A 14,219-nucleotide genomic window follows, 5' to 3' on the forward strand; every position below is an offset into this window, starting at 1 on the left:
CAAAAATCAGAATAATTCAGTTACCTCAGAATTTCAATTTGAGACAATTTAGCTTCTTAAAATTTAATTTACAAAGGTCAATCTCAACAAATTTGTGCACTGAAAGTTATTGAAAGCAAAATAAATTCCCTGCCAAATGTTAAAAGGTCAACTGAACCTAAGATGACAACCCATTTTTCAACATAAATTGATTAATTTGTTATTCAGACAGCGCGCGCACACAATTTATGAACTTTCATCTAAGAAAATAAAAAATATATAAGTTAATTTACTTGTATAACAGTTATCATTGATATGAAATAACTTATTTGAATAATTTCATTAAATATTTCTCTGTCAAAAATAAAGAAAAGCCTCACATTATTCAAATTACATCAAAATTTTTTAAAATCACTAACCTATAATGTAACAAATAAGATACTTAAGCTTTGTTAATCAAAAACAGCTTATAAAAAATTTTCTATCATTAAATTAATTTATAAATTAAACAAATTGAGTGATAAAAAAATTCGACCAAACAAGAAAAAAGCCAAAAACTTGTCAGCATTCATTGAAAATCTGATCAAATTCTGTCAAAAGTTTCATCAATGAATGATGGCATTAATCCCTTTTTAATAAAAGGGATTAATGCCACCATTCATTGACTAGCTGCTGAATTGTGAAGTGTCATATCACTCCCAGAATATACTTCAAAACCTTTACAAGATCCAAAATCAAAAAACTACACTAATTAGTGATTATATTAAAGTTTGCAATTATAAATGTTCTCCCTTAGCTTTCTCCTATTCTATAAACATATACATTGATTTTAAATGTATTAAATTAGTACACAACACATGCAGTGTAAGTTGTATAACCCACATTGTAAATGTAAACCACAATCATGTTATGGTTAACAGTTGTGGCACTCACATCAAAACACTAAAATAATTAAAACTTAATTATTATTGTATTGTTGTTCCTCAAATTACTTTTCATATATTCTCTCTCAAAGTAAGTTCCACAAAGCGCTGTGGTCTGTGAGCATACTGCGAGTAATCCGCAGATAGATCTAATCATTTCTCTAAATTGCAATTATGTGCTGATTATCCAGATGAAACTATTTTTATGTACTACTTACAAACTATCTTGGCATGCATCTAAGGCGATTTTTACTGGATGAAGGCATGTGAGGTGTGCAGTGCATCCGTGATGTGGTTTAAGTGATTCGTGAACTGTATAAGTTTGCAAATCACTTACGGATTTTCTCAAATTTAAAAGTATTTAACTTCTTGAATTGGAATAAAATAGTATGGTTAAACATACCGTATTAGCCCGAATATAATGCAATATTTTTCGACCATTTATTTTCCGTTAAAAAATCGACTCGCGCTAAATTCGGGGTTTAAGTAATGGAATGTAATATAAACAAGGACATTTTCCTACAGAGATTGAAACGCGACTGAACGTCAGACCTAGCTCGACCGACCACTTCAAAACAACCACGTGATCTAGTTAGTAGGCCTGCGCTTTTGTTTGCATAGCGCTACTATAGTAAGGCTATGTCTCCGCTTGTTCGAAGTTCATTAGTCACGTGATTTTTCGACCGCCTTTTAGTCACGTGGGCTCTCACAGACGCCATTTTTTATCTTAAAATTGTGAAATTTTTGGCTTCGCTCGAAAAATTATTATTACATCTTTCTTTTCTTTATTTTCTCTACTTTTAAACAATGTAAAATATTTCTATATTGACAAAAATGCTTTATTTGTGTCGAATTTAATGTAATTTGATACGTAAAACGCAAAAAATAAACATATCAAATTTCAACTCGCTGTAATTTATCTCATGTTTCACCGATTGCCATCGGGTTTGTTTGTAAATGGGGAAGAAATATGACTCATTCAAGTTAAGTCAGTAGAAATTTCGTACTACTGCGAGAAAATTTGTCAATAGACCCGCTTTACCCCCTAACGCGAAAGTCAATAATGAATAACGGAAGTCAATGAGTTCTCATTCTGAAAACAGTTCAGATTCTGAATAAACATTTCCGTTTTTTGTTGTTACTTACGTAATATTAATTTTGTTTTACATTACTTAATTTTATTGACATGAATGTAACCTGTGTTATTAGCTATAAATACCTAAATAAATGCTTGTCTGATTGAATTTTACTTTCTTTGAATTCTTTTATGAGTATTTTTTTTTTTTCTAAATATCTTTATGAAAATTTTGGAGTCACGTTAAATTCGGGGTCGCGTTATATTCGGGCTAATACGGTAATTCTGAAAAATTCCAAGATGAAAGTACTACTATACATATTATACTTAAATTATCTCTGGTAAATTCTAATGGGGAATTTTTATTTGCCAAAGTGATAAAAACAAAATTTCAAAATAAATACTGTAATACAGATATTTATATCTTTTGTTTTTAACTGAATTTTCGACATTAAAGCAGAATTTTTTTCTAACCATCAAATATATAAAATTTCATTCTAATAAATTAAATACATTTCAAAACTCTGGATTATAAATTTACATTTTACTACTTTATTAACTTGTATATAAGGAAATTGCCATTTTACTAACTTGTATCTCATTGGTACGTTATTGAGCTATACAAAATAACTTTTTTGGGATTTGACCGAAAAACTTTGTGGCTTATCTTCGTATTAACTATCACATTTTAAAAACAACTGATGATAAAGAGTATGCATGTTCTATCTGTTACCAATAATATGGTTTATATCAAATGATTGTTTAAATATTTGATCTAACTCATAACTGACCAAAATAATTGTAAAAGTCATTTTAAATACTGATTCTGTTTCCTTCAGTCAGTAAATTATTAATACTTCTAATCTTAACACAAAATTACAAGAACTCTTATCTATTTACTTTGCCAATACAGGAAAAGTCTTTATTTGGGACCATAATATATATTCAGAATAAATCTTCGTAATTTTATCTCAATCTGATGCAAGTAAAAGTGCATAAATAACTTTTGTAAAAAAAAAAAAATAATAATAAAAACAAAACATACTGTAACATGTACATTTCATATAATCTGATTAATTTTAATGTTGATAGGAATATTTTTAAAAGGAATCTTCAGAATTTAATATCCTCTCCCTCTGTAACTTCTTAAAACGTTCAATCACTTCTGTTATCTGAAACTCTCCATGGACCTTATTATCTCTGGTACGTACATTAACGGTGCCGGATGTTCTCTCTTGTTCGCCTACGACTAAAATTAGAATTTTAAAATATACCTCAAGTATTTTAGGATGGTTATTTTGGGAATAAAACTCTCTAAAAATTTCAGTAAATTGTATAAAATTTACCAAAGATAAAGTTATATTGAGCCAGCTGGGCATTGCGGATCTTTTTATTCAACGTCAGTCCTGGATCGAGCTCTAAATCACATTGGAAACCGGCTTTAAATACTTCATCTCTAACCTACGAGAAAAAATTACTATGATTTATTCAATTGTATTTTAATAAGTTATGTGATAACTTTAAACTCTTTAAAATAAGCTGTTAACATACAGATATTTTTAGTTTTAATCTTAATAAACCTACCTGCTGAGCATAATCATCAAACAACGATGAAACAGAAAGAACAATAGATTGCCTTGGAGATATCCAGAATGGCCTAAAAATAAACAATTTAATAAAAATAAACAAACTCAGAACATAAATATGCATAGTGTAATGCTCAATTTATTAATATGTGCATTTGATTTATCTATGGTTATGATAATGTAATTTACATTGATACAGTACACCATATTTTCTTCATTTCTTTCATTCAATTTTTACATGAATAAATGCATACAAATAAATACAAATATATTAAATTTCTTAAATTGTAATTCAATATTTATTATAAATTATTTCATATTGTTATCAAAAAATAATTTTATTTTAATACAAACACATTATTTTAAAGCCCTTATACAGTCAAACCTGTTTTTATGCGGTGGATAGGGACCGCATAAAAAAACGCATAAAAAAAATTGCACAAAACTTCAAAAGGGGCTATAAAAAATAGTTTTCGCAACACAATTAAAAATATATATATTTTTTTATGCGGTCAATAGGGACCGCATAAAAAAAGTCTCACATAGAAAATAACTCAAAACCGTACGAAATAGAATTTATTGACAACAGATGTCAGCACTTGACTGCATCGTCTCCGTCTGTTTTATATATTTTTGTCCAGGTGGTGTTTTGTTGAATTAAAAAATAAATTATTTCATTTTTCACATATTCATGCAATAATATTACTATAATAAGTTCATTTATGCTATAATAAGTTTATTTAGCTATAATAAGTCAACGTGAGACACGACAAATCGTACGAGACTAGTCGCCAACTATACCGCACAAATAAAAATAAATTAAAAAAATCGCACAAATAAAAACTCACATAAAAAAATCGCATAAAAACAGGTTTGACTGTATTGTTATCTACTGTAATAATGTAAATAACAAATATAATTTTCAATTTCCTTGATATTTTAATTAATTCAACAATCTCAGAGATACAACCAAAGAAAACAAAACTTTTTAAGCTGGCTCAAACGTATTCAGTATTTGCTGAGCAAACATTCGGTCAATACCGAGTAGTGTGGATGATTTACTTGTGACTTCACTTAGACATATCAGACATGAATCTCAAACAGTAATTCCTGTAACAAACTGATGCTCGGCAAATTATAATAGTGCTCACCATATGACACTTCAGCAAATGGCAATTATTCGACAATTGGTGAATACCAAATGTGTAGAAATGCCTTTACGTAACTACAAAGATTTTATACAAGCAGTTTGTTTTCTTTGCTTATATTCGTATGAATATGCGTTTTATCCTAGAAATATATGTATCACAAAAAAATAGTAGTAATGTATTTCCATTAAAATACTTTAAAATTTACCATTTTCCACCAAAATTCTCAGTCAAAATGGCAATCATTCTCTCTACAGAACCAAGAATGGCTCGATGAATAATCACAGGTTTCTTCTTTTCTCCTGTCTCACTAAAATTATTTCTCTCATTAAAATGTAAATATTTTTAACTGATATAAATAAAATTTAAAATTTATACCTAACATATGATAAATTAAATCTTATTGGAAGTTGAAAATCTAATTGGATTGTTGCACACTGGTGTTGACGACGTAAAGCATCCATTATCGTGATATCGATCTAAAATAAATATATATATTAAGAACTACCTTCAACCATTATTTTCTATCAATACAAACACACTTCTTTTATTAGTTCTTACTTTTGGTCCATAAAATGCTCCATCACCAGGATTTAAAACCCATTCTTTGCCAAAAGCATTTAAACTTTCTTCAAGTTGCTGGTAATTTAAATTTTAGAAAATTTGAATATTTCATTTTGAACATTAAATTAGCATTTTATAAACATTTTTATTAAATAACATGTAAGAAAAATATTCACCTTTTCTGCCACATTCCAAACTTCGATCTCACCTAAAAAGTCATCTGGACGAGTCGAAAGTTTCAATTGAAAAGTAAATCCAAATACGTTATATACACTTTCAAGAAAGTCAAGACTTCCCTTAATTTCACTCGAAATCTTTATAAACATACAAATTTAATTTATGTATCTTACTGAATTATGTAAAAAGTAAATTTTAATATTACCTGTTCCATTGCACAGAAAATATGAGCATCATCCTGTTGAAATCTTCTCACTCTAGTCAAACCTGTAAGTGCTCCAGATAGTTCATTTCTATGAAGAACTCCAAAATCTGCCATTCTAAGAGGCAATTCTCTCCAAGAACGTGGTCTATGATCAAACATCAAACTAAATAAAAAGACAAGTTGTTTGTAAAATCTTAAATTAAAAGTATAGCATAATTTGTATCTTGTATTACTCTCTCCCTTTGCAAACAGTTTAAAATAACTAATTTATGAACTATAAGATTTTAAGACTAGCACTTTTAAGTTTGTGTTTTAAAAGTACACTAGTCATTAAATAAATTACCAAGCATTTTGTAAATAAGTTAAGAAAAAATACCCACTTAACATTTCATACATTCTCATTTAATACTGCTTATCAAATTACAAAAGCTATATATGAAAGAATTCTTTTTATGTCAATATCTTAATCAAATTCTTTAAACAAAGCATTCAGAATAATAAACAGCTAATCAAATTTTCCCATGTCTTTCTCTACAATAGACAGACTCATCAACTAATGCAAATGAGTGAATGAAATCAAACTGAAATTACACCTTTAATGTCCAACATGTATCTTTCAAACAAACAAACATTTTTGTCTAACTTAATTAGCTGTCATTAGGCTCAGAGTACAAAAAGAAACTCATCTAAATATACTCTCTTTTTAAATTTTAAATTTGATCACAGCTAATTATGTTAACTGAAAATATCCATTTGTTTGAAAAATAATGGGCGATTATAACTAAAGTACCCAGTGTTTCTCAACCTGTGGTCTGCGATAGTGGGACAGGTGGTCCGCAAGCAAAGTTAAATTAATAGATTAAAATTTTGTTTAATGATGATTCACTTTTAATAGTTTACTTTCAAAATTAATTATGTTCCTCGATGTTTAATTTCATTGCCAATGTGATTTAAACATGAACAAATTCAGATTTAGAAAATTTATACCAAATTTGAAATTACAGTAGAGTGTCGATAAGTGGAACGTCGGTAAGTGGAATGGCTGGAAAGTGGAACGATTTTCAGTCGGACTGTGTCGTGCTGAATCGAATGTTTTTGATACTAAATTTACTTCTAAAGTATAATTTTCATGTTTTTTATATTCTTTAATATATTTATTTTGTTTGTACAAAATGCAGAAATAATTTTTAACGATACGATAGCCTCGATGATTATTATAAAAATTTTTGTTAGGCTTAAAATCTACGAAAATTCAACACGAAGAGACAGGCAACAGAGAAAAATTCAACAGGAAGCGATACGCAATGGAGAAAAATTTGAACATCGGACAGGTTAATGTATTTTTTTGTACAAAGTCAAAAACTGGAACAAATCATTAACTGGAAGAACCCCAGTCCCCAATTGGTTCCACTTTTCGGCGCTCTACTGTAGTCTTCAGAATAGATTTTTAAGGAATTACTCCAATCTCGTATTACTCTCTCCCTTTGTAATTGTTGACATGAATAATTTTAAATATTTTATTATTATTATTATATAATTTTTTATTTCTATAAAAAGGTTTCAGTAATTATTAAAATTGCCTTGTTTGTTTAACAGATCATTCTGACAATAATGACCTCGAAATGAATTAATGTTTTATAACCGACATGATACTTGTATCATGTCGGTTATAAAACGTTAATAAAAGCATCTGATTTAACTGTAGACTTCACCTGTTTGAATATCGGAAATGGAACATTTAAAACAAACTTAAAGTATTTAATATTATTATTTCCAATCCAAGCAATTAATAAATGAATAATTTTGTTGATTTGTCATGCTTACTTTTATCAAAGAAAAGATATCCATTTTTTATCTACACTTTGCAACAAACAATGTGACAACTTCCAATAGAATTAAACCATCATCAAAGCCAGGTTTGTCCAACCTTTTTTCCTAATGGGCCAAATTAGAAATTTAGGTATATTCAGCAGGCCACAAAGATACTTTATACAAATAAATGCTTTTAAAAAGCTCAAAATGTGAATATCAAATTTTAATAACAAATATGAATTATTTGTCATTATTCTGTATCAAAAATACAGTACTATTGACAGTAAAAAAAATTATACACAAAATAAAAATAAATTCAATGCAATTTTCGACATTGCCTTCCTTTTATAATATTGTCAATATCTACTTTTATGATACTACAGGTATATCACGACTTACGTCGGTAATTGGTTCCAGGAGAGGCGACGTAAGTCAAATTTACTTGTGTAGGTACGACGTAAGTAATAGTTTCGACTTACGTCGTAACTAAACGCCAATAATGAGCACTTAAAGACCGCTAAATAAGACAACACAGGAACATAGATGTTTTCATGTTTCATTCTCTAGGATTTATGATGATTATATTAACATTTACTGTAAATGTACATATTTTAATATGATTTTATGTGCTTTTAACGCTTTTCTAGTGATATTACAACTTCAATGTTTGTGGCGGACGGATTTAAAGTCGAATAAAATGACTTAAACTTGATTTTTATTTTCCCATATACTTTTTCGACAAACGACGTAAAATCGGGAACGACGTAACTCGAGAGGGACGTAAGTCGAGGTATACCTGTAGTCTTAATTCTAAGAATGTTAGTTAAATGGAAATCACTCAACCTATTTCTTTCAGTAGTTTTGATGTTTTAATGCACAAAAAGAATAGTTTACAACAGTATGTACTACCCCACATGCATAACAGTTCTCTAGATAAAACAATTTTCTAACTCCAATTACATCATTATAACATCAAAGTGTATCCAGTGAAACTTGAATAAGTTTTACGACATACTTTACCAAAATAAATGAAAATATACCTTAAAAAATTTAGGATGCAGTGGGCTGCATAAAAATATTAAGTGGACCATGGGTTGGACATCCCTGGTCTAAACCTGCTGTCGAGCAAGTCTAGAAAGTAGGTCAAATTATCGATTTCTAAACATTGTCTAAACTCTGGCAAACAAAAAACATCTCTGCAAAGAAATTTTTTTGAATCATGGTTTAGAATCATCATCGGTATCTAAACATTGTCTCTGCAATTGACCCAATGTGTTTAGCAGTTGAACTTATACTCCATGATGCTTGTCACATGCACTGTCTTCAGAGGCTATCAAATTTGCAACATATCCTCAGTAAATACTTTTTAAGTATTCCCACACCAAAATTCACACAGCAAAAATCTAAACAAGATGGCCAGATAACAACAAACACACAACTAACACTGTTATTATCAATGAAATGTTGCAAAAACAGATGTGGACAACATCCAACATGTGCAAGCACTGTATCTTGCATGAAAGTGGTTGACTCCAGATATTGCTGTTGAAGATGGAGTATGACAAAAGAGTTGTGCATTGCTCAGTATCTCTGGGAGGAGATAGAAGCCCATTGAAACTAGTTTCTTTGAAGAAGAAAAGTTCAAGAATAAATGTGGCTATGAATCTACACCAAACTAACTTCAATCAAATACATGGAATTTGCTGGAAAAAAACAAGGCTTTTCCATAGCCCAAATGCAGTAGTTACAGGTGTTCACTGTTCCATTAACATGAGAACGTTTGTTGCTCAACAAGATCTTCCATGCCAACACTACATCCACTTTCATTCCAGCAAGGGCAGTCAAAGTAAATATCAGTTGATTTTTCCTGTCGAAAGAAGCAACTGATGCTTATAGCTGATCTTATACAGCTAACAATGCACAAACTTTCTCAGTACCTTCCAATGTGCCATACTCAACTACAACATTGTAAGTGCACTACTGGAACCTGCAATATTATTCATGACAACAGTTGTGGTAACATCTTCCAATTACTTGTAAAATGATAGCTGTGCTCTCAACTGAAATGGATTTCCAAATGAGGGCATAAGTCTGAAATCAAGTGATCACTTTCTTGACAACTTCTGGAGTCTAATGACCCTCAAGTGTAAATTCTTATCAGGCAAAATTTCCAAAGTGCAAGCACTATTTTCATAAAACTGCTTCACAAGAAATGTATATCCCAACAAGGTGATGGCATTGTAATTGATAAGAATGACATTCAACAATTGCAACCACTTTTGGTTATAGAAATGATCACAACTGTTGAATGGTCAAACTTTTATATCCAAAATTGGGATGTAAAACATGTGCTTATGCTAAGAAAACTGCTTTTTCATTGCTTGCAATGTCAACAAAACCATAGTGGGGAGAACGAATTAAGTATAATGAATAAATAACAATACAAAAAAAATTTTTTTCGTGGAAATGTCGTGTTTTGATACAATCTCAATGAAGTTTAATCATTAAAAAATTGGAAAATTCTCAATTTTAAATTTTGCAAAACCTTATAACTTGAAGCATTTCAATGCAAATAAAAATTATATTACTTCTATCTCTAGCAGTATTTTTTTTAAATCATCATTTTGGAGTGATTGAGACCAAATTATGTATAATGAATATATAATGATACAAATTTAAAAGTAATTTCCAATGTTTTTGCTCCTTCTTTTGACTATTAAAATTCATTTATTAAATGTCACTAGAAATATACTATTAAAATTTTGCTTTTAAAAGCTAATTAATGAGTTTTAATCACTAATATTTTTATTAAAGTGTGATATTAAAAGTTTACTTTTAGCTTACCAGTGACCGGGACAGTTCATTGGCTTCAATGCAAATGTCTCTTTCTCTACTTCAAATGAAAACATGTTTTCCTTTCAAAAAAAATTTTTAAAAATTAATTAAAAAAAACATTAGAATTCTACAATAAATTTCCTATATACAGGTAAAACCTCTAAATCTCAAATTTGAAGGGACTAAACAATGGCCAGTTCAACTTATGGAGGTACTGTACATAAAAAAAATAATAAACTTTCATTCAGACACAAAGTACAAAGTAGTAAATTAAACTTTGCAATATATTTAAGTCCACAATATTTATTTGAATCATTATTTGAACAACATACGAGGCTATAATAGTGATTTAAATAAATATCAAGAATTTAGGCAAATCACAAAATAACCTCTCTATGCTACATTGAATTTATTCAAAAATCAAATTTCATGTAATACAGTACATGAATTATCTTTCAAAAAATTTAAGTGGTTAACAAATAGACATTTTATTAATGTAAGAAACTTTGCGAATTCATAAAGTACTGAAGACAAACTTCAAGCTGGCACAAACGAAGAATTCAACTTCAAATAGAAATACGGAATACAAGAAAATCAGTATTCTCAATGGAAATTAATTAAAAAACAAAACACTAAAACGAGCAATTATTTATTGTGACGTCATCACAATGCCCGGCTGCAATTTTTAATCTTATTCTTAATTTATTTAATTTAAAATATATGCTCTCTACCTCAAATTAGTAGGGGTTTACCCCCTACATCATACTTTTATTTTAACAATAGAGTCGGTGCCAGTCATCTACCTACCACCTTTGGGGGTAAATTTTTTAACTGAAATAATGTAACTTCCAGTTTGCATCTAAAGTTTGTATATAGTTAATCAGGGGCCTCTTGCCCCTAAGCTTTACATATCAGTCTTGATTTTCATCTATCTAACTCTGTTCTTGAGATTAAGGAAAGACGGACAGACGACAGTGGAAATTTATAGGTCTACAATATTTTCAAATTACAGCCCAATAAACTTTAGCACCATGGTGTTTCTTCTCTGCTCGCTGTGACAAAAGAACTGCTAACATTTCCACCAGATAGAGAACTAAATTTAGCAAATTTTCCACTAAATTGGCAACTTTTAATATTGTTGAATTACTTATCCAGTTGTATTAAACCTACTTTATCAAAAAATGTGCCAATAGGATTTGTAGAACTTAAACATTGGTTAGTTGGCTGCTGCATTTGATTGGTTTGACTTAAAAAAGAACAATATTAAGATAAGTGAAATTTTGTTCAACTTAAGCAGTAAAAAAAAATATTCCATAATTATCCCAATATTATATAGAATGTTCACCAGGACCAGCAATCCAGTTCAACTTAGGGAGAGATTCTAGATTAGAGGTTTTACTGTATAAAACCTTAATTTTAATATAAAACAGAAGTGTTAATAAAACCTAGAATAATTTTACTATTTAAGGTTACGTTATACGTAATCTCCAAATATTCTACAGCATCATTCAGATTACACACAGCTCCCATTTAAAATTTGTTAAATGACTTGTAATTATTTGAAAATTATTTCTATAATTATTAGTTTATAGAAAAGAATTACTTTGAAATGAAAATTTAAAAATTATAAATTCTACAAATAGTTAGTAGTAGTTGTGGATTTGAGTCCCGCACTGGTCCAGAATATTCTAAATTAACATTTATTTATTTCTAATTATTAAATTTAATGAGATGGTAACGTAACAGCCTACCTGTAGCTAAGTTCCTTTATAATTAATTAGCCTTAAATAACCAAATAAAGAAATCAAGCTGTTCATTTGATATAAATTAAGTATAGTAGAAACTAATTATTTACTTGTTCATCTTTTAAAGCAATAATTTTCAAATAATTACAAGTCATTTAACAAATTTTAAATGGGAGCTGTGTGTAATCTGAATGATGCTGTAGAATATTTGGAGATTACGTATAACATAACCTTAGTAGTAGTTATTAAATTATATAATCTGCCCTTCACATGCTCATAAACTCTTCCTTGCCAGGAATCTTGCTGTGGTACAGCTGACCAAGATTCATGAACCTAATGCACAATAACTGTTAGAATTTAAATGAAAAACTTAAAATCTACTTACTGCATAATGCTGCCAATGTCCCGAGACTTTCCATAGTTTACTATTATATACATTTGGACTTATCACTTCTTGGAAACCTCGTTTCCGATATTCACTCTAATAAAACAAGATTTTATTTATAAATTAATCACTTAAATCTCTTAAAAATTAATTATTCATATTTAACAAATTTAATACATTCACTTACTCTAATAAATTCAGTAAGCGTATTATATATATGAGCTCCTTTAGGAAGAAAGAAACAACTACCAGGACTTAATTCATGGAAGAAAAACAACTCTTGATCCTGAAAATTTCCAAAATAAATTTAATTAGTAGTTGTTGAATATTTTAATATTTATAAAATTATTCAAAGGTAAAAAATGCATCCAAGTTATAGCATGATACAAATTATATGATCTTATACACATCACTGGCTTATTCATTTTATACATCATTTGAAATTATGTATTTTTAACAATAAAATGACACTGATTTGTTTCAAATAATGTTGAGAAATATCAGTTGATCATTAAATCAAAATGATATAGTCTTAAATATTTATGACGAATTTTAATAAAAAATTCATTTATTTTACATTGTAGTTTTACTAAATTTATTCAATTGATTTCATATATACATATGTCATCTTAAGAACTAATAAATCTTTAATCTCAGATGACACTGTGGCTATTGGCCTTTTCCAAGTGTCAAAAAATAAAAAATAAAACAAAACAACAGAAAAAAAAACACAACTCGAAGCCTAATACAGTTCAAATGATTAACAATCAATTTAAATGCAATGCAGTAATAGTGATGAACAATAACACTTCACTATTGCAAAAAAGGCAATGTTACATCTTTTAAAACAGTACTTTTTCAATGTTAGCTCTTTCTTCTTCTTTTCCCCTTTCCCTTTTTGGTGGATGGCCTTTTGCATTTTAATTATTAAGTACGCAGGAAAAACGGTCTTTAATCTGCAGAGGCATTGGTCCTGTTACTTCTCATGAAAATAACTTATAAATGGTATAATAAGATGGATTTGCATCAAGCAAAAACATTTTCAATTCTCAAAGACCAAATTCATAGAAACTTGTTTGGCCTTATTTTAGGAGTTTTAATTAAGTTAAAAATACACTATTTAACTTCTATAATAAAACCTGTTTTAATTAACTTAAAATTAATATTTAATTTATATAAAGAAGACTAATAAATTTAATCAGAAAATTAAAGAAGCCCTACTACATGTTTTTAAATAAAAACGATAAAAACATACTCTGCCAAGCTTTCTATGATCACGTTTAGCAGCTTCCTCTTGAAATTTTTGCCATTCTTTTAACTGTTTATTATCTGGAAATGATATTCCATATATTCTTTGCAAGGTTTCTGCTTCGGCATTTCCTTCCCAGTAAGTTGACGAATTCTACAATGTCAATAAAATATTTTAATCGATCAATATTTAATTCTGTAATATCTAAATTTCCTATAAGTAAGTAACTAAACTATAACTGTCAATTCATTTATAAAATTTCTAAATCTTAGCGCAGTTATTGTGAAAATAAGTCTACAGTGTTGTAGGCAATACATTTTAGAATAAAATCAACCAAATCAGATAATTTTTAAAATTACAATTATGGTTCCTACAATTTACTGATTAAAAAATATATAAAAATTTGTGAAATTTGGACTTGAATTAACAAATTTTTACCTTGGTGACTTGCAGCGCTTTAATTTTTCCAGTGTGACGTACGTGAGGTCCCCTGCATAAATCAATAAGGGGTCCGCAACTGAAAAATATTAATTAGA

The 14,219-nt window shown here is 28.8% G+C and overlaps 1 protein-coding gene across 2 annotated transcripts in view; it reads right to left on the minus strand.

The window, feature by feature from the left end:
* Positions 1-3,031: 3,031 nt before the first annotated feature.
* Positions 3,032-14,219, minus strand: part of ThrRS (threonine--tRNA ligase) — a 31,951-nt gene continuing 20,763 nt past the window's right edge. For both annotated transcript variants that reach the window (XM_067278333.1, XM_067278332.1), the window contains exons 8-20: positions 14,122-14,200; positions 13,690-13,836; positions 12,622-12,720; positions 12,435-12,530; positions 10,314-10,384; positions 5,658-5,820; positions 5,452-5,589; positions 5,273-5,350; positions 5,090-5,190; positions 4,920-5,021; positions 3,562-3,634; positions 3,324-3,438; positions 3,032-3,226 (exon numbers count right to left, since the gene is read on the minus strand). In XM_067278333.1, coding sequence (XP_067134434.1) covers positions 3,078-3,226; positions 3,324-3,438; positions 3,562-3,634; positions 4,920-5,021; positions 5,090-5,190; positions 5,273-5,350; positions 5,452-5,589; positions 5,658-5,820; positions 10,314-10,384; positions 12,435-12,530; positions 12,622-12,720; positions 13,690-13,836; positions 14,122-14,200 — 1,411 coding nt within the window. In that variant the 3' untranslated portion in view covers positions 3,032-3,077. The remainder of the gene's footprint in view (positions 3,227-3,323; positions 3,439-3,561; positions 3,635-4,919; positions 5,022-5,089; positions 5,191-5,272; positions 5,351-5,451; positions 5,590-5,657; positions 5,821-10,313; positions 10,385-12,434; positions 12,531-12,621; positions 12,721-13,689; positions 13,837-14,121; positions 14,201-14,219) is intronic.

Source organism: Centruroides vittatus, unplaced genomic scaffold, assembly GCF_030686945.1.
Source record: "Centruroides vittatus isolate TY-2023 unplaced genomic scaffold, ASM3068694v2 contig_799, whole genome shotgun sequence".
Classification (NCBI taxonomy): domain Eukaryota; kingdom Metazoa; phylum Arthropoda; class Arachnida; order Scorpiones; family Buthidae; genus Centruroides; species Centruroides vittatus.